Source organism: Serinus canaria, chromosome 2 (genome assembly GCF_022539315.1).
Source record: "Serinus canaria isolate serCan28SL12 chromosome 2, serCan2020, whole genome shotgun sequence".
In the NCBI taxonomy this organism is placed as follows: Eukaryota; Metazoa; Chordata; class Aves; order Passeriformes; family Fringillidae; genus Serinus; species Serinus canaria.
The window spans coordinates 907,940-931,998 of record NC_066315.1 but is presented as its reverse complement, the minus strand read 5'-3'; the positions used below and the strand labels follow the sequence as shown (position 1 = coordinate 931,998).

At 54.6% G+C, this 24,059-nt stretch overlaps 2 protein-coding genes across 4 annotated transcripts; both read left to right on the top strand.

The window, feature by feature from the left end:
- Window positions 1–3,792: 3,792 nt before the first annotated feature.
- On the top strand, window positions 3,793–8,597 carry LOC127059287 (E3 ubiquitin-protein ligase TRIM7-like). Of its 2 annotated transcripts, none has more exons than XM_050971286.1 (7): window positions 3,793–4,200; window positions 5,229–5,315; window positions 5,623–5,853; window positions 6,205–6,227; window positions 6,514–6,629; window positions 6,853–6,888; window positions 7,898–8,597. In XM_050971286.1, the coding sequence occupies exons 1-7, from the start codon at window positions 3,793–3,795 to the stop codon at window positions 8,410–8,412; spliced, it is 1,416 nt and encodes a 471-aa protein (XP_050827243.1). In that variant the 3' UTR covers window positions 8,413–8,597. The 2 variants fall into 2 exon arrangements, with proteins under 2 accessions (XP_050827243.1, XP_050827242.1); XM_050971285.1 differs by having other exon boundaries at window positions 6,205–6,311.
- A 1,722-nt stretch (window positions 8,598–10,319) lies between these two features.
- On the top strand, window positions 10,320–22,047 carry CDC25A (cell division cycle 25A). Of its 2 annotated transcripts, XM_009086231.4 has the most exons (16): window positions 10,320–10,569; window positions 12,268–12,347; window positions 13,443–13,497; window positions 13,855–13,887; window positions 14,019–14,055; window positions 14,426–14,527; window positions 15,265–15,363; window positions 15,978–16,112; window positions 16,796–16,870; window positions 17,449–17,598; window positions 17,853–17,945; window positions 18,393–18,455; window positions 18,563–18,661; window positions 19,397–19,527; window positions 19,857–19,968; window positions 21,318–22,047. In XM_009086231.4, exons 1-16 carry the CDS (start codon window positions 10,418–10,420, stop codon window positions 21,456–21,458), a joined length of 1,557 nt encoding a protein of 518 aa, XP_009084479.1. In that variant the 5' UTR covers window positions 10,320–10,417; the 3' UTR covers window positions 21,459–22,047. The 2 variants fall into 2 exon arrangements, with proteins under 2 accessions (XP_009084479.1, XP_018764642.1); XM_018909097.3 differs by lacking the exon at window positions 15,978–16,112.
- The last annotated feature ends 2,012 nt before the right edge of the window (window positions 22,048–24,059 follow it).

The following is a 24,059-nucleotide window of genomic DNA, read 5'->3' as shown; positions in this document are numbered from 1 at the left end:
ATGAGATCATCCCCAAATCCCCACCCTGGCTCTCTGTCAATCACCCACCATCCCATCATCTAGAAGCTTCAGTTCAAGATGTTGTGTGATTAGCCAGAGCCAGGGGTCAGCCCCCTGCGACTTGTTTTATACGCTGTCCTAAGTGTCTATCCCTTAGTGCCCATCCCTTTGGGTCATTTATTGGTTGGTAAAATGTTATCTGCTTTTGGTTTCCTCCTCCCTTTAAGTATAACCTTGGCACATCTCCCGGGGTCTCAGCAGGAGGCCCCCTCCTGAATAAAACCTTGGATGAACCCCTGCTAAGAGTCGGCCCCTTTCTTCCACCGATGTCTCTGGTGTCTCCTCTGCTGCAAAGGCGACTGGCCCAGCTGCCCTCAGCACCCTCGGGGCACAAGAGAGTGTCTCCCTGCAGTCAGCCATGCCAGGGTTCTCCCCTGGTGTCTGCAGACTCGGGCCTGGCGTTCCTGGGAGGCTCCCAGAGGGACAGAGACAGAGCAGAACTTATAAAAGCGTGAGACCACACTTCTAAAAGTGTGAGCTCTCATCCATTTTGTGACCACTTTGGTTCATCTTGGGTGTAGCCCTGACTGGGCTCTTGTGCTGGCCAAGGTGAATCCACTGAGGCCTTGTAATAAACCCCTGCTTTATTCTTTAGAGCCACCAGCTGCTCACTGCTGTGCCTGGGAGCATTCTGGGGCTGCCTGGGCAGGCTCCTGTCCCCATTGAGTCAGGGATGACACAGACTCTAGGTCAGGAGGCTAAGAGGATAAAAGCCCTGCATTTCTTAAACCCCTTCTTTTATACACTGGTCTGCTACAGGTGGACCTGATTGCTCATTTAATCAACACATTTCACATGATTGGCTAATTAAGAAGACACCCTTCAGTACACACCTTTATGAGAAAAACTACTTGTTAGAAACAGCACCTGCAGATGGTTCACCATTGCATTATCATACTTTCTCTCTGCCTCCCTAAAATTTCCAGACCAATTTATGCAAAAGCTTATCTAGCTTTCTCTCTCTCTGAGCAGACTGTAATGTCCACAGGCTCCTGCCAGGGTTCCTGCCTTCCCACTGCTGGGGTGGTGCCTGCAACTCCCTGGAAGAAGTTTGGGGTTTCAGGTCAGGGCGTGCTGTCTGACAGGAGTTGACACTTCCGTCTCTGGAAGTTGCTGGATGAGGCTTTGAGCAACCCTGGGATAGTGGAAGCTGTTCCTGCCCTTCCTGGGAGGTGGAACAAGATGAGCTTGGGTGGGAGGTCCCTTCCCACCCAGTCCATTCTGGGATTCCAGACCATTCCCAGACCATTCTGGGATGTCCATGAAAAGTGCTGTGGTGGGGCTGATGACCTGGAAGGGAGGTGTGGGGGCAGGACAGGAGGGCCTGGCTGCAGCCCTGTGTCCCTCCACAGCCTCCCTGCATCCCCTCACCAGGACTGAATGCAAGTATGGGCAAGGAGGAAATGGAAAGCAGAACTGATTCTGGTTCTCTGTGGCTCATGTCCGTCACACTGGCAGCAACACGGACCTGGCAGAATCCTTTTTTCTTCAGTTTTTATTGGCAATGAACCAGCTGAGGTGCCTGTTCTAGCCTGGCTGTCCCCCGCAGTGCCAGGGCCTTGGTGTGGCCAGGCTGGCAGTGCCCGTGCCCTGCTCGGTGTCACTGGGCCCCACACAGCAGGTCCTGCCCCTCGTGCTGCTCCTCGCCTGTCACACACGGCTCGATCAGTCTCAGCCACTGGACACTGCCGGGATTTAACAACAGCCCGGTGACCTTCAGCAGCCCAAATGTCACCGATCCCTCAGCAGAGACAGCTCCCGTGCCAGTGGGACAACACGGCCAGCATGGCCCTGAGCGCAGGTGGCAGTGACTCTGAAATCCATGGTGGTGACAAATGACAGCATTGTCCCCTGATGGGACATGGACTTGATGGCTCCTGTCCCTGTACCTTGGGCCACTGGTGACACCCACCCAGCCTTCCCTGGCCAGGGCTGCTGGAAGGACTGGGCACAGATGCAGCCAGAAAGCAGCTCCAGGAACAGGGCACGAGCAGGAGGCACCACTGTCCCCACCTGGGGGTGAGATGGGCAGGGTACCCCGGGCAGCAGCCCAGGGGCTCCAGATGAGTGGGGAGGCCAGGCTGTCACCTCGGATTCTGCAGGGACGGTGGGCAGGGGCTGGCAGCGCCGTCATGGCCTGTCACAGCCGCTGGCCCAGGGCCTGGCAGCCACCGGGGCAGGGGAGCTGGTGGTGGGGTGGCAGGGACACTGAGGAGGGCACAGCCATGGCAGAGCAGTGAGCGCCTGCAGAGGGATTTGTTCTACTGCTTTACCATGTCAGGGGGTGGATGGTGCCCCCCAAAACTCTCCTTGGGCCCCGGCTGGCAGTACAGGAGGGTGCAGGAGGAGCAGAAGCCACGGCTGAATACGGGGCCTTGGTTTGGGGCAGCCAGCACCCTGCGGCGCTGAGCCCAGGGCAGCAGCACAGAAGGGCCAATGTGGGCCCAGCAGGCCGAGAAGCACCAGGCAGCTCGAGGGGCTCGTCTTCCCTCAGCGCTGCTGCTGCTGCTGCTGCTGCTGCTGCTGCTGCTGCTGCTGCTGCTGCTGCTGCTGCTTTGGAGCCGGGCTGAGAGCGCAGGAGACACCGGGCGAGGCGCCGGAGCCGTGCAGGGCGGGGATGGAGGCCGGAGCCCTCCCGGCCGGAGCAGCCGGGTCTCGGGGGGATTTCGGGCGAGCAGGCCGGGGCCGGCAGCGGCAGCGCAGGGAGGCAGCGCGCGATCAGCCTGGGCTCCCTCAGGGCGCGGCTGCCGCCCGACACAATCCCTTCAAACCGCACTAAGCCAGCCCGGCTCCGGGAGCGGCTCCGGCCACAGCCGAGCCTCGGGAAGGATCGCAGCGTGTCCTGGTTTAGGGCAATTTTTGGAAAATAAACCTTTAAAGGGTTTTCCTCTGGAGAGCAAATTCAAGTGGCCCTTCCCTCAACTGCTTCAAAAAATATTTCCTTTAAAAAAGTTGAAAGAAATGTTTATTTGACAGGCAAAGAATTCACGAGCACAAAGAAATGAACAATATTCAAATATAATACCTCTTGCTGCTCCAAAAGAGATGACAAAGTCACAAAGTCCCCTTTGTGAGCTGTAGCTTTGAATCACTTAATCTCTTATCAGTCCCTGCTGTGCTGGAAATGCTATGGCCAGGCCATATCTGATGGGCCAGGTGTATGAGCTGCCGGTGCTCTTCAGTCCACAGCAGCTTTAAACAGCTCCAAAGAAAAAGAAAAATAAATCACACAGTCCAGGGATCTTCTCTGCCTCAGCTAGCTAAATGTAACTAAAAGCAAAGGAGAGCTCTGTCCCACTGGCTGTCTGAGCTGCAGACAACACCGTTCCGCAGCAGGAACGTGGAGGAGAGTGAAGTTTTCTGAAAACAAACTCTGCGCTTCTTTTTCTTACCCCCTCTTCGCTCTCAGAACCAGTCCTAGAGGAGCAAAATTTATTTCTGAGCGACACAGATGAAGAGGGATACGAGCATCATAAAGTCACCCCAGGACACAGCGCAAGGCCTGGAGATGGGATTTCTGTTCCCTATCTCTGAGCCGCCGCTACGGCCGAGCCAGGCTGGACGCGTTCCAACTTATTGATAACGATAGGAATTTAAAGATTAAACCGGGCGCTGGCAGCGCTACGCCCGGAGCAAGGCGGCGCCCGTCGGATCGTGCGGACTGTGCCCCGGGGCAAGGCCACGGCCCGGCCCCACCTCGGCACCTTCCATCCGTTCCCGTCAGTCGCGGCCATGGCTGAGGAGCTGCTGGCTCTGCGAGAGCAGATGGTGGCCGAGGCCTCCTGCTCGATATGTCTGGAATTGTTCAGGGAGCCCGTGCTCACGGCGTGCGGACACAGCTTCTGCGGGCAGTGCCTGGCGCGCGTGCTGGGGGACCCCCCGCGCCGCTCCCCCTGCCCGCAGTGCCGCGCCCCGGTGGAGCCGGGCTCGCAGCGTCCCATCCGCTCCCTGGGCAACGTGACCAGGCTGACCCGGTCTCTGGGGGAGGTGGCAGCGTGGCCGCGGTGCCCCCAGCACGGCAAGCCCCTGGCGCTGTTCTGCGAGCGCTGCGCCGCCCTGGTCTGCGCATTCTGCCGGGACGGGCCCGAGCACCGCCAGCACCGTGTCCGCCCCGCCGAAGAGGCCGCCCGGGAGCTGCGGGTACGGGGCGGCGCCGCGAGAGGGGCTGGGGGCTTGGGGAGGGGCTGGGTGCCTCTGCTGGCCGGGGTGGGGCGGCCGAGGGTCACAGGTCAGGGTCAGATGTGGATCCCTTCCTGCTTGGGTTGGGGTCCCTCGGGGACAGGCTGGGGTCCCCTGTGGGCACAGGTCCATGTCCTGTCCGGGCACACACCGGGGCTCCCTTCAAGGACAGTCTGGGCTCTGCTCTGGGCATGAGCTCCTCTGGGTGTGGGTCTGGGTGCCCTCCATGCATGGCTGGGTCTCCTCTGAGCAGGGTCTGGGTTTCCCTCAGGGCACGGCTCTGCTTCCCCTGCACGCACAGCTTCGGCCGTGTCCTGGCCAGCCACAGATCTGGGGCCTCAGCCGGCTGCTGCCTGGGCTCCCTGTCTGCCTGCCAGCTTTGGCTGCTGTACCCACCCTGCTGGGGCTGCTGCTTATCCCATGGCCTGGTCCCAGCCCACGCAGGAGCCCAGGTCCCTCTCACTGCTCGCCCCTCTGGGTCCCCATATGGTCCCTTGAGCCCCAGATGTCCCCAGCCAGGCCTTCTCCCCCAGAGTGTGGGCTGGAGTCTTGGCTCACTGCAAGGCAGGAGATGCCTCAGAGCAGGAGGAGTTTGTTAATACTCCAGGAAATTATTGGGGTGTGTCTGCATCTCTGCTACTGTCACTGCAAACCTCTTCCGAGAAATCACACTGGCCATGTCGAGAGTTGTTTTTTTCTAATTTAAACCATTAAAAAACCCACAAAATCCAGGGTTTCCACTGGAGTGGATTGGAACTCCAATGAAGTTATGGCAGAAATGTTTCTGGCCATAAAAGCTGTGGATAGGTATCTCCGCAGCCTGAGTTTAGAGAGTTGGGTGGTGTTTCTGAGCTTAAAAACTCACTCCCAGACACTCAGGGTCACCCACAATGACTCCCCAAACAGGGGTTATTTGATGACATCATCGCCCTGCTGTGAATGTCATTCCAAAACTACCAAAAATGACATTCATTTAATCCCTGCCGCAGGAGACACTCCAGAGCAACCTGCTTTTTCTACAAAATCAGAAGGAAAAATCGAACTGCAGAGAAGACCAGAAAAGTGAAGACCTGCTGGTGTGTATTCCTGTCCATGTCTCCCACTGCCCAGAAATGTGGCTCCCCAGGAATGTCCCACCTTTCCCTCTCCCCATATGTATTTATATACCAATCCATGCCAACGTTCTTTTCTCTATCTCATGTGGCATCCTTGGGCCCATCCACATCCAGACTTGCCACCCCTCTCTCCATTCTTCCTGCAGTTCCTGTTCCAAAGCTCTGTTCCCCTTCTGTGTGATCCTTGCCCCCTCTGGGCAGCAGCCGTGTCCCTGCGGAGGCAGCCGGAGCCTGGGTGGGCTCAGGGCCTCCGTGCGGTGCCTTGCAGATGAGGGTGATGTGGGAGTTGCAGCCTGTGATTGAGACCTTTGAGGAGCTGCAGCAGTGGATGGAGGAGCAGAAGAAGACCCTGCAGGCCGAGCTGGAGCAGATGTCCCAGGAGCTGGTCAATAAGATCGAGGAATACAAGTGCAGGGTTTTGGAGAGGCAGTCACTGCTGGACTCGGTGATTGCGGAGATCCAGGAGAAGCGGGACCAGCCGGCAGTTGAGTTCCTCAAGGTGAGGCAGCATCACCCCCTGGGCACTGTGACCCCTGCTGGGGCTGAGGACACCCATCTGGCACCCTCTGCATCCTGGTGGAGGCCGGGGCCATGGAGGGACACTGTGATGTGACTCTGTGGCACTGTGACACAGTGCTGTGACACCTTGCAGTGACACTGTGACACTGTGACACCATGCTCTGGCACTGAGCTGTGCCTGCTGTGGGTCAGGGCCCTGAGGGAAGGGAGGGTTGGGATGAGGGGTGGGCTGAGCCCCAGCCCCCTTAAGCTGCTTCCCAAGGCTGGGCAGCCACTGCAGCTCCCTGTCCCTCAGCAGTGCCACAGCTCACCTGTGTTTTCTCTCTTGCAGGATGTTGGCAGAATCCTGAGCAGGTATGAAACAGGCTCGGTGTCCCTCTCCACCTGCTCAGCTCCTTTGGGCAGGGCTTTGGGAGCGCCGCAGGAGCCGGGAAGGAGGTGCTTTGACCCGCTGGGTATTTGGGATTTCATGGGATGTTACCAGGAGCCAGAGGCCATTGTACCCCTCCTAAAGATGCGGTTCCTGTGCTGATAGCAGGGACACAGCTGCCCTGGGCTCTGTGCCTGCAGGGATTTCCCTGATTCCCTCCTGGCCCTGGCTGGTGGCTGGGCTCTGAGCTCCTCTCCCTGTTCCCCTCAGCTGTGAGGCAGCCAAGGCTCCAATCCCAGAGCCAGTCTCCCCAGAGCTGCAGAGGAGCATTGAGAGCCTCTCTCAGAAAAGCAAGCAGGTCGTGGACATTGTGGATACATTCAGAGGTAAAGCCCTGCTGGCTCTGTGCTGTGCTTCCCCTGGGCTTGGCTGGCAGTGAGAAATGCTCACTGCCTGGGGCTCAGGAGCAAAACGGCTGCTCCAGATGGGAACCATCCCCAGGATGGGCATTGCTGGAGCCTGGGGCTCCATATCGGCCTTGCTGCCTGATGGGGAGCAGGAAAGGTGCCACAGGAGAGACACTCATGCATTTTCCTTTCCTTCTTCCAGTGAACCTGTGGAGTGTGATAGGCTGGGGCATAAGGGGTAAGTTTGTGGAGCTGCTGAGCACAACTGAGGGGGAAAAGCTTTCCAGGATGAGTGTCCTCATGTCCCTAGGTGCAGAGATGGGCTCACAGCACATCTAAACCCAGCATCTGTCTAGAGCTGGCTCCTATTGTTTTGACTAGGCCTGCTATAACATTCCAGGTCTGTCCTTGTGCCAGGCAGCGCCAGGGATGCTGTCCTGCAAAGCCAGGCCAGGGCCAGGACAGCAGGAGGCTGTGTCAGGCTGTGCCCAGTTAAGCAGCGGGGCTGTACATGATTTTAGCTGGCATTTAGGTGTGATCAGAAGGGCTTTTGCAGGTGCTCAGGGCTCACATGATGCAGCATTGCTGGGCTGAGGTGTGGCTGGCACCATTTGTGCTGAGGCCACTGTCCAAACTCTCCATTTTTGGGAGGATGCACTTGGGCACAGGAGAGTCGTGCCTCAGTTTCCCCCCTTCTGTCCTGGGAGGAGTGGGTTTGGCAGAGGGTCTGGGCTGGTGACACTGCACAGTGACAGCTGTGTGGCCCTGTGGGATGGCCACGGGATGGCAGCAGAACATCCCTGGTGGATGGGCAGCTCGGGCTCTGGAGCCAGGTTGCCTGCTTGCTGGCAGAGCAGGGTTCCGAGCTGGGTGAGCCCTTGTCACAGGAGCAGGGACTGGCCTGGCCCTTCGTGCCTTGCAGCAGTGCCTGCTCACAGCCACGGCATGCACTGCTCCCCACAGGCTGCAGTATCCAGCAGATCTGGGAGCAGCTTTAGCAAAGCCCATCATGTCTGTCCCCTGCATGTGGGGACACTGCCTGGCTCAGTCCTGCCTCAGGGAGCATCTGTTCACCCTCGGGTGCCAGCGTGGGGACAGTAAGGGTCCCGTGTCCCGTGCCACCCGAGGGGGCTGCAGGAGTGCCCGTTGTGCTCCCAGGACACGTGCCAGCCCTGTGGTGCAGGGTGGAGAAGAGGTGCTGGTTCTCTTCTCAGCAGGCACAGACTGATGTTTCTGTCACCCTTTAGAGCAGGTGATGCTGGACCCAGAGACGGCAAATGACTACCTGATCCTCTCGTGGGACCGCAGAACGGTCTGGTTAGGAGCTGTAAAACAAAACGTCCTTGACACCCCCAAGAGGTTCATGCACACCCACAGTGTCCTGGGCACCAAGGGTTTCACATCTGGGAGGCATTACTGGGAGGTGGAGGTTGGGGTAAAGGGCTGCTGGGCTGTGGGGGTGGCTCTGGAATCTGTGCCAAGGAAGGAGCCGCTCAACCTGCACAGATCTGAGAAGGTCTGGGCCCTGCAAGTCAACGGGTGGGGCCAGTACAGGGCAGTCTGCATGACCTCTGAGGTGCTGGCACTCAGTGGAAGACTCCAGAGAATCATGGTCTGCCTGGACTACGAAGCAGGCCAAGTGACCTTCTACAATGCAAAGGACATGAGACCGATTCTGCAGTTGGAGGCCACCTTCACTGAGAAAGTCTTCCCGTATTTTTGGATCTCCTCAGGGGATTCCCTCATCTGGCTCTGTGACTGACAGGGTGGGATGGCTGCCGGGCCCCTGCCCGTGCCCTTGGCCAGCTGAGCAGGGAGGAGCTGTGGGAATGACACGGCTTGACACTGCAGCCTCTCTGCAGCTCTGCCTGGGCTGCATCCTCTCTGCAATTTTCTGCATCTCCTCCTGCTAAGTCCTTTGGAGCATTAAAGAAGTGCTGTCCTGTCTGGGGCTGTCTGCGTGCTGCTGTCCTGGCTAGATGGTAATGGTGTCCTACCTCTCCCTGTGGGCACTGAGGCCACAGGATAATGGGGGGGAGGAGGGAAGAGGCTCTGATTGTCCATGCCAGCCTTTGGCAGCACTGCCGGGCTGGGCTGGGCTGGGCTGGGCTGAAGCCACCCTGCACAGAGGAAGCCTGGCTGGAGCCTTGAGCTGATAATGATGCCTTGAGTTTTAGCATTCATGTTTTTTGGATTCTGTGCTGCTTTGGTGTGGAGCTCTGAGCTTCATGTTAAGTGTTAGCAAGTTCTTGTCACGGGGTAGGTAGACAAAACAATCCTTTTCTAGCTTTAGACCAAGAATACAAGGTGCAGGCCCAAAAAGTATAAACAGTGAATTGAACAGAGAGAAAAAAGGAGGATGGAACTTCATAACCTAAAGCTGTAATTGGACAATTAAGTCCAATATTCAAATGGACCAGAACCTCTAAGCGAGAGACCTTGTGAGCATTCCTCCATTTTGTGCCTACTTTGGGTCCATCTTGCGTGTAGTCCTGGCCAGGCTACTGCCCAAGATGTAGTCATTAAGGCCTTTTACTAAATTCCTACTTTATTGTTTAACCTTGTTTAGCCTCTGCTGTTTGTCAACCTTCATAAGGCCTCAGTTCTGGCACCCCAGATGGAACAGAACCCACAATCCCTGGCCTAGGAAACCAATATCTTATCCATTAGTGGTGTTAACTGCTCAAAAAGTTTGTAAAAAGGAAAATGTTCAGGGAGTGATAGCAGGAGTGAGGGAAGAGCAGTAGGAACCAGGGTGTGATGGCAGTCTCTGATATCTGGCATGCTCGGGGAAGGAGCAAACACCCCACTGTCTAATCCAGGAACCAGCACTGTGTGACTGCCAGGGCCCAGGCAGAGCGACACAGCTTGTGGGTCCTGTCCTGGAGATCTCCTGGATCCAAAGCAATCAGCTGGACACAGCAGCCTCTGGAACCACCAGAGAGACATGGCAGAGGATTTGCCAGAGGCTGGACAGCAAGATCTGCCAACCCTGTGCTAATGAGAAGCTGTGTGTCCTAAAGAGGTTATGTGGAGTACAAGTGGGGGACTGTCAAGTCTCCCTTCTCCTGCTCGTCTCTCTGTGAACCCCATCCTGGTGTCGCAGGGATTTGCACTGCCTTGTTTCCCCAGCTGCTCACCAAATGCCTCATAAAGTGGCTTTTGTTCTCATGGAGAGCTCTTTTGATGAGAAATTATGTGGGAAGTGCTCTTTGAGGAGAAATGATATGAGAAGGGCTCTTTGTCTCAGGGAAGCGGTGTTATCTGCTCAATTTGTGCCTTTTTTTCCTTCATGTTCCCCGTTTTCCCCTCACGCCCAGACTAAAGGGAGATGGCCGGAAACATGGCGGGAAAGCGGCGCAGCTCTGAGGCGGGAACTACATTCCCCAGCATGCAATGCAGAAAGCGATAACACGGCGCGCCTGCTAGGGATACTGGGAAATGTAGTCCTCCCCCGCACTGGCGCGCATCCCGCCCCAAGCCGGTTTCTTGGTGTTTCTATTGGTCCAGAGAGACGCCAAGCAACCGCCGTGGGCGGGGCCTGGCCGCGGCGCCGCCGTTCCTACTGGCCGGGGCGCGCGCGGTGGGAGGGGAGGTTTGAAAAAAAACAACCCGCCCCCCGCGGGGCTCCGCGCGGTGATTGGCTGAGCCGCGGTTTGGCGCCAGCTTCGGAGCGGGCGACGGGTACCGGTTGGGGTCAAAACGCTGCGGCGGCCGCGCTGACGGCAGGGACGGGACGGCTGCGCTGGATTCCTGTTCCCCCTCCGATGGATCCCACCCCGAGCGCTTCCCACCGCCGCCGCCTCCTGCTTCTCTCGCCGGCGTCCCCCGCCTCGCCCGCCGTGGTCAAGGCGCTCTTTCAGGATGAGCTCTCGCCTGTCTCGGACCTCCGCCTCACCATGGAGCAGCTGGGGCGCGGGTGAGTCGGGGCCCGGGCACTCTCCTTTTTCTCGCCGCTGTCCTCATGCCCCCCAAAAAAGCGAGGTTTGGAGGCTTTACCTCCCGCTTCTTCCTCCTGCACCGAGAGCTTCCTTCTTCTTTCCGCCATCCCTACGAGCCCTCCCGGGCACTTTGTCCCCTCTCCAGAACGTTTTCTTCCCGCTCCCGGACCCGAAGCGAGGCCTAGGGAGGCTCCCCCATATAAAACCCCCCCAAGGCCTCCTGGAGTCGTTTTCCTTCCGTTCCATCCATCCCCGTAATTCCCTCCCGCGCAGTAAAGCCTTATGGAATTCCCGCCCGCCGCCCCCGAGAAGAAAAACCCCAAACCGCCCTGGGATGCCTTCATGCCCCTCTGAAGCCCCAAAGCCCCAGGCATGTCCTGTAACAGCCCCTTCCCCAGGCCCTCCGGAATGTCTCCGCTCCCTCCTCGCCCCTGCCAGCTCTCAGGAGAGCTCTCATTTCCTTCCCGAAGGAAGGCCTCGGGGTGCTCCTGCCCTCACCCCGAAACACAGCGAGGCCTCGTGGATCCCTCCTTTTCCTTTCCCCCACCCGCAGTGGAGGCCTCGGGGGTCTCTCCGTGCCCTTCTGCCGCGGGCAGTGAGGCACTGAGGGCTCGTCCTGCCCGCTCTCCTTCAGCCCCGCTCCAGCCTAGGCCTGCAACACCCCTTCTCCCAGCCCTTCCCCCAAAAACGGCGCCTCCCGGAGCTGTTCCTTCTCCCCACGCCCACCCACGAGGACTCCGTTTTAGCCCTCCCACCCTGCAAACCCCCATGTGTCCCTTAGTGTCCCCCACCCCTTTGCTGGTGCCTCCCTCTGTTCTCTCCTCCTGCCCCCATCCCGCATGGATGCACGCTCTGGGACACCTTTCCCCTGCCCTGGTTCTGCTCTGGGCATCCCCCTCCCTCCTGAGCCCTTCCCTGGCCTTCCCTGTCTCCCACAGATCCCTTTGTGTCCCTTCCGTGTCCTCCTGCCTGCCCTGTTCCATCCCAGCCCTGTTCCTGCTCTCTGCCGTGTCCCAGGTGCTGCAGCCTGTGCTCTGCAGCTGCTCCCGTTCCCCAAACTGCAGCCACAGCTGCTCCATTTTGCTGCTCTCTGAACTCCTCTAATCCCATTATTCCCACAGTCCCTCCCTTGTGTGGCTCCTGTTTTGTCCTGGCCCACTCAGGTCTCAATGACCCTCCTGGGTTTTATTTGTTGATTTTCTGTCATTCTCATTTCTGCCACCACCTGCTTTATGGTCCTTCCTTCCTTCAGATTCCTGGGATTCCTGCAAACCACTGGCAGTGCCCCCTTGGAAGTTACTCAGCCCTTTGATTTTTGTAGCCCTGGCTCCATTTTTTTTTTTTTTTTTAATTAACCACTTGCTGGAGCCTCACTCAAGTAGCTTTTCCCTTATATGTGTGGGGCTCCATTTGATTTTCTTCTCTCTCGGCACTGAGGTTTAGCAGATAAAACAAAATTTGGGAGGTAACTATTTATCAAAATGGGTTTGAATTAGAAATTTGCCAATTTTCTTTATGCAAAACCTGAATTAAAAGGGTGGCTGCCAAAGAGGATTGCAGTTCTGGGAAGGATAACTGGGCTCTGGGAGGAATCCAGGTGATGCCCACCTGTGCTGTACCTACCTGCAGTGTTGTGTTTCTTGCATTTAAAGCAAATTCCAAACTCTCCTTTCCAGGCAGCATGAAAACCTGGACCAAGACGTGGGAACCAAAAATGGATTGCACAGATCAGCCTCTTCAGAGTCCACAGACTCAGGTGGGACTGCCTCAATTAACAAATACTGATTAGGAATTGGAAAGCAATGCACTTCTACATGGCACCTGGGCTTTGGAGAGAGAACTGGCCCTTGGAAGGGGGGAGGCAGGTGGGAAATCCCCCAGGAAACCTCTGCAGCTCAGGGTTTGGGCTGTGGGTGGATATGGATATATATATATATATATATATATATAAATAATATTATATGTATATATATGTATATATCTATTTTTTTCTTTAGTTGTTCTGGAGACTGTGAGCAGTAGGGAGGGAAACAAGTCCTCACTGTGTTAGAGCTGGTTGATGATCTGAAACCCCTCAGTTCTGGTACTTCCTGGGAGGATTTCCTGTTTTTCACACAAGATGTTTTATCACTGAAAATGAAATAAGCTCTCACCCATAACTTGTAGATTCCCTCTGGTGCTTCATGGCTCCAGCTGAGGGAAATCACTGTTTCCACCTGGATTTATGCCCCATTTTGAGGGCACTTTCAGCCTAAAAAAGAACTTTGTGAAGTGCTAAAGCAGGAGTACAGCTCACAAACCCCTGAGCAGGACGGAGCAACCAGCCTTGCTAAATCCTCACTTTCTGTGGCTCCTCAGGAATCTGTGCTGGAGTGACTCTGGATGTGTCTGAAATGCTCTGGGGCTATAAAGCTGTGCTTGCTTTGTGCTTCTGAAGTGCTTCCTGTTAATTCCAGGGCTTTTGACTGCTTATTTTTGGGAAAGAGCCCAAAATTTCTTCATAGGTGTAACTAAAAACATGGCTTAAAAAACCCTTGAAGGACTAAATTGTTTATTAAGGTGTGTGTGAGAGAATAAACAGAGTATTCCACGCTGAGTGCCAGCCCTCTGTTCCACATGATAGCCCAGGCAGGGCTTGGGGGGCTTTTTTAAGTTCTCAAGCACTGGCACTTGGTGATCCACAGCCAAACCCCACGGTGGGGAGTGGCTGTCACTCTTTTTTATTCTGCACCGGGTCAGGCTGCGGGTGGGACTTTGCACATGGATTTCCTGGGTCTTTCTGTGGAAATCTGTAGCAGTGTGTGATACTCCCTGGGTATAAACCAGTGGAAAATCTGTGTCTCCTCTGCAGGTTTGGCTTTGGATTCTCCTGGCCCTGCGACCTCACAGGACACCATGGAGGACATGTGAGTGCCCCTGTGTCAAACCTGGCCTCGTTAACAAACGTGGGCTGATGAGGCCTGGGCACGGCTGGCACAGAGCCCTGGGGCTTCCCTGCTGCACCTCTCCATGTGCTCCAGAGTTCTGGGATGCTGGGATTGGCCCTGCCCCTGCCCAGGGCACTGCAGTGCTGCCTCTGAGCAGGGTGTTGTGCCAGCCACATGGCACTGGCACCTGCCTGCAGCTTGGGGCTGCACCAGGGTCTGCCTGAATTGCACCTCTTAACATTTGGTTTAAGGCTGTGCCTTAAGAACCACAGAACCATTTAATTTGGGAAAGACCTCTAGGACCTTCAAGTCCAACCTTTGATCTTTTGCTTTTAGGTTTGAGAAAGCAATTAAATCCAGCAGGCTGAAGTAAGTATAATTCAATTTTAAATTCTTCCTTGGTGTCTCTGTTAGATTATGGAATTGGGGGGTGATTTCTATTCGTGTCACTGCCTTTTAAAGCAAAATGTTGAAATAAATTTTGTTTCTTTTCGTTGTAGCCTTCGAATACCTTTCAGAAGAATCCATTCCCTGCCAGTAAGTGAGAGTGGGATTGATGTTTCATACATGTTAAAGGCTTTAGCATGGCTTTGGTTGAATGCATTTAGTTGAACGCTTGTTAATTTTCTGGCTTCAACACCAGCTGCTGGGGTGCTTAATGTCAGAGCTGCAGTTTGTAAATTCCCAATCTCACTTAATTTAGTGTGAAATTTCCGTGGTGTGGCTCCATCACTGCTGCACTGAAGCATTTTGGTCCCTGTACCAAGATGTCAGCAGGGGATTCCTGCACAGGGTGTGCAAAATTTGTAGTCAGAGGCTTTCCAGTCTTTGTTAACCCCTTTAGTGCTTGAAATGTTCTTGTGTAAAGACTGCTGCACAGTCCTGACCTGTCCCTTCTGTGTTGTAGCAAAGCCTGCTGGGCTCCAGCCCTGCTCTGAAGAGAAACCACTCTGATTCTCTGGACACTGATGCTTTCCAGCCTTTGGAACAGGATGAAAATAAGGAAAATGTGAGTGCTCTTTCCTGATGCCTGTGGGAGCGGAGGGGCAGCTGGATTAGCACATCCCTGCACAGGGCATGTGATGGGAAAGGCTTCAGTTACTCCCTGCCAGGCTGTTCTTCAGGCACAACCACCTTTAGCTCAGTTTTTCTGAAGAGAACTTGCAGCTCTGATTAGAGTGGCTGCAAACTGTTGGCAGGTTAATAAAAATTGGGAAGACTTTGCCCAGTTCTGCCTTGGTGCCACTGACCCTGACTCCTTTCTGGCTGTGGCAGGGGAAAATCTGTTCCCACTGCTTGCTCTGGGCAGGAGCTGCCTCCAGAAGGGGTTTGGGGAGGTCACCCCTGGCTATCCCCACTGCTGCCATGGGGAGCCCTGGTTCCTCTTGGATTCAGTGTCCTGGGTCTGCCCTGGCTGCTGGGAATCCTGTGGGGGATGAGGTGTCATCCCCCACAGGCTGCTTCCAAGAATGATTTATTTATTCTGCAGAGAATTACAGGAATAGAGAAGCCCTGAAGCCTGGAGGTGATGCCAAGAGCATAAATGCTGGATTATGTTAGATGAAGTGCTGCTGTAACATCTTCAATTTGAAAACATTCACCTTCAGCCTATTCCTGTTGGCAGCAGGGAGCTTAAATCCAAAATGTCAGGCAGTTTAACAAAATGGAAAAGATAAAAGGATCCAAGGAGCTGAACACAGTTTGTGATTTTGGTAAAATGATCATTTTGCTGCTTTTTTGTTTCAGGAATCCTTTGAGTTCAAGAAGCCAACCAAACCAGCTTCTCGTGGCTTCCGTGATGGGAGGGGTGTTCCTGGAGCAAGGCAGAATTCCTCTCCAGCTCAGGTACTTGGTTCTTTACAGCTAATTCTCACCTAATGCTCTGGGATCAAAATAACCAAATCAGGGTTCTAAAATGGTGATGTCAGTCAGCTGCCAGATAGGAAAACTTATTTATCTGCCAGATAAGAGAATTCTTCTCACCTTTGACTCATGAGAAATATGAAACATTGCTCTGGGAAAGATGAGTCAGGACAGAGCTGGGGTTCTGCTCAGTAAGGGGAGTGTGGACATTGATTTGGATTGAAATGATCACTAAAGTTGATACTGGATGTTCAGGCACATGCATTTGGAACAACAAACCAAACTCTGTAAATGCAGCTGGATTTTGTGTCCAGATGTGACATCCAGGGAGAAAATTTACCTTATTCATACCCTGTTTAGAAAAAGCAACTGAAAAACCATTGTACAGAAACAGCTGGGGGCCAAGCCTTGTCTCAGCTCCCTGGATCCAGCAGCCCTTCCAGAATCCTGCTGATCCCTGCCTGTGCTGCAGCTGAGGGCTGGGGATAGCCACCGTGTTTCCTGGAGTGCAGAGAGCCCTGGTGGCCCCTCCTTGGCTGCAGCATCCTGCAGGGAGCAGAGGGAATGCTGTTAAAACTCCCTCTGTCTCCCCTCAGCTGCCCATGGGGGAAACAGCCTCTGGGGAACAGGAGAACTCCAGGGCAGCCTTCCTGCAGCAGCATTCCCTGCCCTCCTCGGAGAGTGAGGATGATGATGGCTTCATGGAGCTGCTGGATGACCAGGACTTGAAGGTGTGTGCAGAGGGGCTGGGGTGGAGATCCCCAAATCAGCTCTGCCTGATGTGTCTGGTGTGCTCTGGCTGCAGTCAGGGTGCTCAGGCTGCACCACGCTGGGTTTTTGGGAATCCCAGAAGCCCAGACTGCTCTGGCTTGGAAGGGACCTTAAAGCTTATCCGGTTCCAATCCCCTTCACATGGGCAGGGACATCTCCCACAAGGAGATTAATTAGTTCTCATCATCTTTTCTAACTCACACTGGGGTGTGTTTATCTTATAAATGCTCTTTCCTAGTGCAGCCAGTGGGATTTGTTTGGGGTCTGAACAAGTGAATTATTTTTAGTTTGAGAACTGAAGGAATTATTTGAACAGTTGACATTTTTCTTTAGAAACTTGCTGAAAAAGTCAGAGGTGGTGATTGCTTTGAGCCACTTAGATACAAAACTGCTTCCAAGGGAATTTGAAATGCTTAAAGCCCCGGAGGCTCCTCTTTGTTAATCAATGAATTGATAAACTCACCTTCTCCAGCACGGCTCTGCTCAGTTCCATTATTTCCTGAAGAATTGCCATGATGATGCAGTTAAATCCCTGCAGCTGCTCTGGGAGCTGAGTGCAGCTGGAAGGTTCACCTGAGCCAGGCAGGAGCTGTACCTGCAGTGTGTCTGTGTGAGGGATGAGCAGGATTTCCCTCTCTTGCAGAACCACGAGGAGATGCCCTCGGACATGTCCAGTCTCTGGACGGCGCCGCTGGTCATGAGGAGAGCGGACAGTCGGGTGAGTGTCCCCAGCAGGGACAGGGACTGTGTCACCCCACTGTCTCCTGCATCCCTGAGAGCAGAACAAGCCCTGGCATAACCCCCTGCACAATTCCCTTATCTCTGGAGCAGTCACCTGGCAGACTTTGTCAGTGTGGAACAATTGGTGTTTATGGGAATAGAATTTCTTCTTGCACTTCATAAATGTGAGAAGATCTTGACTTCCCTTATCAGAATCTTGGCATATGTGGAATTCACTCTGCAGGGACTCACCTGGAATGCTGTAACCTGATACTTTGATAACAGACTGGGAAAGGAGCTCCAGCAGAAAGCTCCTTAATCTGCTGATAAATTGGCTGCTAATTGATGTAGAGCACTTTGCTCCTCTTTATCTTGCTTATGGTGCCCCATGCTCCCCCAGTAACAAGTGTTACTGGAAATGCAAAGCCTGGATAATTCAGATTAACGACCCCCTGTTGCTCTGCAGTGGTGGTGCCTTAAATGAGGCCCAGTCTGGAATCATCTGAAAGCCTCAGTTGTGTTTATTTTCTTTTATAAACCTTTGCTGGACAACTCAACTCCTCTCCTCCCTTGTAGGCCAAGCGGTGCCGGCTCTTTGGCTCTTCATCCATGTCAAGCATTGCAGGAAGAACCACCCAGAAAAGGATGGAGAGGTCCCAGGAGGAGAATTCTCCAGGGAAAAGCAAGAAGAGGAAAAGCCTGCCCGGAACTTCTGAGGACTCCACGGTTGGTGGCTCGGCATCCAGTTTGTGACGCAGAATTGATGAGGGGAGATGCAGAGTTGGGGTCTGGTTTGTGAAGGTTGGTGGGAGCTTTTCCAGGTGGATTCTGGGGCAGCAGTTCCACAGTCCTGAAGCTGAGCTCTGCCCTGAGCAGGGAAGCTGAGGGGGCAGTTCAGGGCTTGGGAGCGCACTCCAAGCTGTCAGCTGTGGGAAAGAGGGAATGTTTGCCCTCATGGATCTCTGACCTGTGTCCTGCAGAGCCTGAAGCTGGTCAGGACCCAGCCCTCCACAGCCGAGATCGAGAGCATTTTGGACAGTGACCAGAGGGACCTTATTGGGGACTTTTCCAAGGTAATTCCAGAGATTCCATGGCCAAGTATTGAATGAAGTGTTTCAAGGGCCTCTCTTGGTGGGGATGTCTCAAACCAGCTCAGAAAAACACTTCCCTTTAGAGAGGCTCTTCTGTTCCCTCATAAAACTGCCTTGCTTCTTTGGACTTGATCTTGGAGGTCTTTTCCAACCTTAACAATTCTTTGGTCTTGAAACAACCAGGAGAGGCTGTTGGTGAGAAGGGGATGGCCCAGGCTGGACACAAACTGCTCCATTTGTGGTTAAAGCCCTATAAAATCCTCTAGTGTAGGAGCCAAAAATTAAATTCTGTACCTGATTTTAGCATTCTTTGGAGTTTTAACTCCTGCAGAGGTTCTGGCCAGCAGAGTGTCTGTCAGAGAGTGAATTGCTGGATGCTGTGCTGTCACCCACGTGACTCACAGCTGGAATTTTCTCAATCTCTTCCAGAGTTATTTATTTGACACTGTCGATGGGAAACATCAAGATTTAAAATACATCGACTCCGAAATGGTGAGTGCTCCAAGGAAGCCAGAAAAATTCTTTAGTGAGGGTTGGGGAACAACACAAAAATGGCTTGAAACAACTGAACTCTGGTTTTTGTGCTCCTTTTTTCTCAGATTGTGTCTGTGCTGACTGGGAAGTTTGAGAGCTTCATCAAGCAGTGTGTGATAATTGACTGTAGATACCCCTATGAGTATGAAGGGGGGCACATCAAGGTATGTTAGCCCCATAAGAGCAGTGCAGGTGGGCTGAAGCTGCAGCCTGGGGTCACTGGGATCCCTGTGGGGCTGATTTTTATCCAAGACTCTGTGGATATGTTATTCCTGAGGGGCCCCTCTGGGATCCTGTCATGCTCACCCACTGCCTGGGTTTGGACCCTGAGCCCACATGTGGGCCATGAAGTGCCTGTTCCCTGAAAAGAGGGGACATTCTGCTCTCTGTAAGCAGAGGAGGGGCCTGTGGCCCTCAGAGTGACAGAGGTTCCTGAGGAGAATGTGACACTCAGTGTCAGCATCCTCATATCTCAGGAGGCTAAAATTGGAATGCTAAACTTCATTTCAGTGACAGACTTCAAAGGAAAAATGGCTGTGTAAAACATAACCAGGAACAGGTCACCCAGACCTTGTGGTGTTAGAGCCCCTTTCAGTGCCTAGAGGGGCTCCAGCAGAGCTGGAGAGGGGCTTGGGACAAAGCATGGAGGGACAGGACACAGGGAATGGCTCCCACTGCCAGAGGGCAGGGACAGCTGAGATATGGGGAAGGGATTCCTGGCTGAGGAATCATACTGAGCCACTTCCAGACTGTCCATGGTGCCCTGGTGGGGTTTGGAGCTGTGCTGGGAGAGAGTTCCAGAGCTCCTCCAGCAAACCCAGCTGAGGCATTGGTTCCCAAGGGAGTGGGATGAGTTCGTGGCTGTTCCCCTCACTCATGCCTGGACTCTGCCCCTGCAGGGTGCCATAAACCTCCACATGGAGGAGGAGGTGCAGAATTTCCTGCTGAAGAAGCCCATCCAGCCGTCGGAGGACAAGCGCGTCATTGTGGTGTTCCACTGCGAGTTCTCCTCGGAGCGGGGCCCGCGCATGTGAGCTCCTCTCCCTGGGACAGGGGTTCCCACTGCACTGGGAGCACTGGGAGGGGCTGGGCTGGCTCCACTTGCTGTGCACTGGGTGGTTGTCACCTCTGGCAGGGTTTGGGACAGCTTGGGAGGTGAAGAGCCGTGCTGGGCCTGGGCTGGAGCACTGCATTGTTCAGAGGGGAAAGGAAAAGCCTCTGAGCTGTGGCTGTGGGGCTGCTCAGGCTCTCCCTGACAGGCAGCTCCAGCTCCTCCTTCGAGGGCTGGGGGGTTTGGGGTGCAGCTTTGGGAGTTACTGGGTGAATGTGGGATTTAACATGGGATTTTCCCTGCTGCAGGTGCCGGTTTGTGAGGGAGCAGGACAGGCTGAGCAATGAGTACCCCAACCTGCACTACCCAGAGCTCTACGTGCTCAAGGGGGGCTACAAGGATTTCTTCTCGAGGTGCCAGGTGGGTAACGTGGATTCTTCATCCCTGGAAATGTCCAAAGCCAGGTGGGAAGGGACTTGGAGCAGCCTGGGACAGCAGAAGGTGTCCCTGCCCATGGCAAGGTGTGGAGTAAGATCTTTTAGGTTCCTCCAACCCAACCTCTCTATGGTCTCTATCACACACAGATAAATGATAATAATTTCTTCCTACTCAGACTTCTCCTTGGGGCAGAGGGGTTCAGCTGGGGGGCTTTTTCTCCTCTCTCTGTTTCATTGGGCTGCTCCCAGAGCAGCTCAGCCTGTTCCATGTCTTGGAGCTGTCTTCCTGCCATAACTGAAGGGCTTTTCCACTTGTCTCAAGTAAAATAGAAGTGGTTTCTGCCCCTTTAGAACAAACTGTCACGCAGAGAAAGGATTTCAGCCTGCTCAGAGCAAGGGAGAAGACAAGGCTTGACAGTAATTGCTGGGTAATAAATGGAAACCTGAGGTCTTGTACAGTCCTAAACCAGCAAAATTGAAAACCTGAGCTTGGAGTTTGCAGCCTCTAATTGAGACAAGGAAACTAAAACCCACCCCCCAGCTCTTCCCAGCACTTCAGGGCTGGGATTTCTCCTGTCCTTGGCTCCTGCAGCATTCCCATGGTCCCAGTGCTCCTGGGATCTGTCCTGCTGCTGTGACACAAACGGGCCTCAGCTCCTCAGGCCCCCACACTTCCAGTCATCCCCGGGAGGTGGGAGATACCTGGCCTGTCCACGGCCAGCTGGATGGGGCTGTCAGCTCCTTCCCTGTGGGATGTTGGCTCTCCCAGCACTGCAGCTGATGGCAGCCAGTGCTGCCTGGGATTTGGCTCTCCCTGCGATCTGCTGCCTCCCCTGGGCTGAGGGACACCCGGGGATTGGGGTGTCCCCGTGGACTTTGGGCTGTCCTGAGGAGAGGGCACCGAGGCCTCAAGGTGGCAGCACGGGACAGCCAAGGGCAGCTCCCTGGGAGGCGGGAGCTGTCCCGAGACACACGGATCATGGAATACTCGGGGCTGGAGGGGACCGCACTGATCATTGGTCCCTAAATCCACGACCTTGCCGTGATCAGCCACCCTCTGAAAAACTGAGCTGGAACATCCTTCCAGTCTGTGCCTTGCAAGGTGAACTCTCAACCAGCTCAGCCTGTGTGTTGTCTGCCAGGGAATTTGGGATGAGAGCCCTGTACACAAAGCCCTTGTTTTGATGGCTGTAATCTGAATCTCCCAGGGCTCTGTGTCTGCCACTGAGCTCCCGCCTGGAAGGGGGTCTGTCCCTGTTTGCTCCAGTGGCTGCTGGTGCTGGGATCAGCACCCTGGTGACACTGAGGTGACCCCAGCTCCTGTTTCCCCAGAGCTTCTGCGAGCCCCAGAGCTACCGCCCGATGCACCACAAGGACTTCAAGGAGGACCTGAAGAGGTTCCGCACCAAGAGCCGGACCTGGGCCGGGGAGAAGAGCAAGAGGGAGATGTACAGTCGGCTCAAGAAGCTCTGAGGGCTGCAGGGACCTGCAAGGACTGCCCAGCCTGGGGGCTGCAGTGGGATAGCCACGTGTTCCTGTGCTCCCACCCCCTGGGTTGTCTCCTCCCTGGGATCACCTGGACCTCGGCCCCACGAGCCAGATTCCAGCTGGGAGCTGCCTTGGGATTCTTTTGGTTACGTTGCTTCGTGAAAATGTTGTGGCTTCTTGTCTTGTGTGACACCCCCAGCTCACCCAGGGAGGGTGGGGACAGCCTTGTGGGGCTGGGCTAGGTGTCAGCACTGCCAGGGAATTGTAGTGCCTGTTCATTTTTTAAATGCTTAATTTTATTTAAATACAGTCAAATGAAGCCAATACCGCCACGGTTGGATCATCTGGATTGTACTTAAACCTTGTTTCTGCTCCAGGGCGACCTGCTGGGGGGGATTGGGGGTCATTGTTTTTCTCAATGCAGTTTTGGTTCTGTGTAGCATTGTGGGAAGGAAAATGGGAAATATCCCATGATGGCTCAGGATTCCCACCTGGGCCAGCGCTGCAGGAAGCCTTGGGAGCCCACCCAAGGGAAACTGCTCATTGTTCATAAACATCACGTTCACCTCGTTCACTCCAGGGTGTTTCATTTCATGGGCTGTCTGTGGTGGTTCTGGAGGAGTTGGTGTTTTGGTGGAGGGAGAGGTTTTGGGAGCTGAGGGGGTCCAGCAATTGGGTGATCCCAGGATTCTCAGTGGTGTTGTTGCTGCCTCTGAGCCTGTGAGTTGTTGTTCTTATCCTGGAACGTTGCCAGAGCAGATCCTGGCTGTGAGGGATCCCAGAAGCTACTCTGACACTGCCTCCCTGGGGGTGGCTGTGGGCACCTCCCCATCTGCCAGGAAAGGCAGGAGGAGGAATTTATCCATGGGGGAAGCAGAACTTCCTCAGCTGTTTTGGACCCCCAGCTGAGGACGTTCTGCAGTCCCAAAGTGCTTTGCTGCTGGTTTTGGGGGTCACTTCAGCCCCAACTCCTAAATCCATCTTCCTCACACCAACTTCCAGGTGAAAACTGGTGCTCCTGGGAAGGTCCACATGCTTGGGAACTTCCTGGTTCACTCTGTTGTATCCATGTCAAAAAATACTGAAATGGGGGTGCCTTATGTGGAATTTTAACTTGCTTTTTTTTGAAACCTATTTCTTAAAACCTGCTGTTAATCCTTTTGCTCCCAAGAGGATTAAACTTGAAATTCTTTCTTGTTTAAAAAAAAAAGGAATTTGCTGTTTTCCCTCAGAGCTGAATCTCTTGAATGGGGAGATGATGAAATGTTAAATCAGACATGATGGTTACAATTTTCTCTCATTCCCTTGGGAAGGGCTGAACTCTGGGCAGGGGATGTGGGGTGCTGGAGAGTCAGGAAAGGTCACTGAGTGCCCCAAACTGCCCTTTGGTCCAGCCCAGGGGTGAAGCACCAGCTCAGCACCACAGGGGCTGGGCAGGATCTCTCAGTCCCACTCTGCCATCCCGCAGTTGCTCCATGGGAATGCTTTAACTCCTCCTCCTGTCCAGAAAGAGCAGATGGCCACTGGCCTGGGTCAGGATGCTCCTTTCCAAGGTCACTCAGCTGCAGCACAACCATGGCAGCAGGCCTGGTTCACAGCTGCACTTCCCCTCACTCTGCTCCTTGTCCCACCCTCCTGGTGCTCAGGGTGTGGGGTGAGTGGTGTGGCTGTGTCCCAGCAGTGCAGGGATTGGGAACAGCTGAAAGCCCAGAGGGGTGCAGAGGAGACCCCCCTGTCCATGTCCCAGCCCACCTTGTTCTGGGTGTTGGGAGTCCTGGGGCAGGAGAGGGATCTAAACAGGATCCAAACTCAAAACTGAGAGATTGCTGTGGGCACAGGGAGTAAAGTCCTAAAAACCCAAGTTACTGCCTGCACCTCTCCTTGCAACAGGACGTGGATGAGCTGCTTGCTCCTGGTGGCAGAACCCCAGGCTGGGGGAGGGTGCTTTTTGTGTCTTTGCTTGTTGCTTCCAGGATATACTCCCAGAGCAGCTGTGGCTGCCCCTGGATCCCTGGCAGTGCCCAAGGCCAGGCTGGAGCAGCCTGGGACAGTGGGAGGTGTCCCTGCCATGGCAGGTGGGCACTGGATGGGCTTTGAGGTCCCTTGAACCCAAACCATTTGGGGTTCCACCATCAGGGCTGCAGCCTATGAGTGTCAGAGCTGTGTGCTCCCCTCACTCCATCCATGCTGGGGCCAGCTGCTGCTGGCTGAGGATCCTGCTCTGTGCTGGACTTTTTCCTGGGGGGCACCTGAGGGGGCTCCTGTGTGGAGGATGTGACGAGCAGGAGGCTGACAATGGGTCAGATGGAAAAGCTTCCCTGGAAATCCAGCATGGTGCCTCCAAAGCCTCAGGAGGCTCGGACAGGGAATGGGGTGGGGTTTCTTTCCCCCTTCCCTCCATCTGTCCCCCTGAAAACTGATGTTAAAAGCAGCTTAAACCTTCATCAGCCTCAGCCCCCCAGCTCCCGAAGGCTGCAGAGCTTGGGCTTTCCTCCCATACCCCGTTACCTTTGTGGCCTAAAGGACTCTCATGCCCTGTCTTTGGGGCTAACAAAGGCCAGCTGCAAAGGGCCAGCTGCCCTGCTG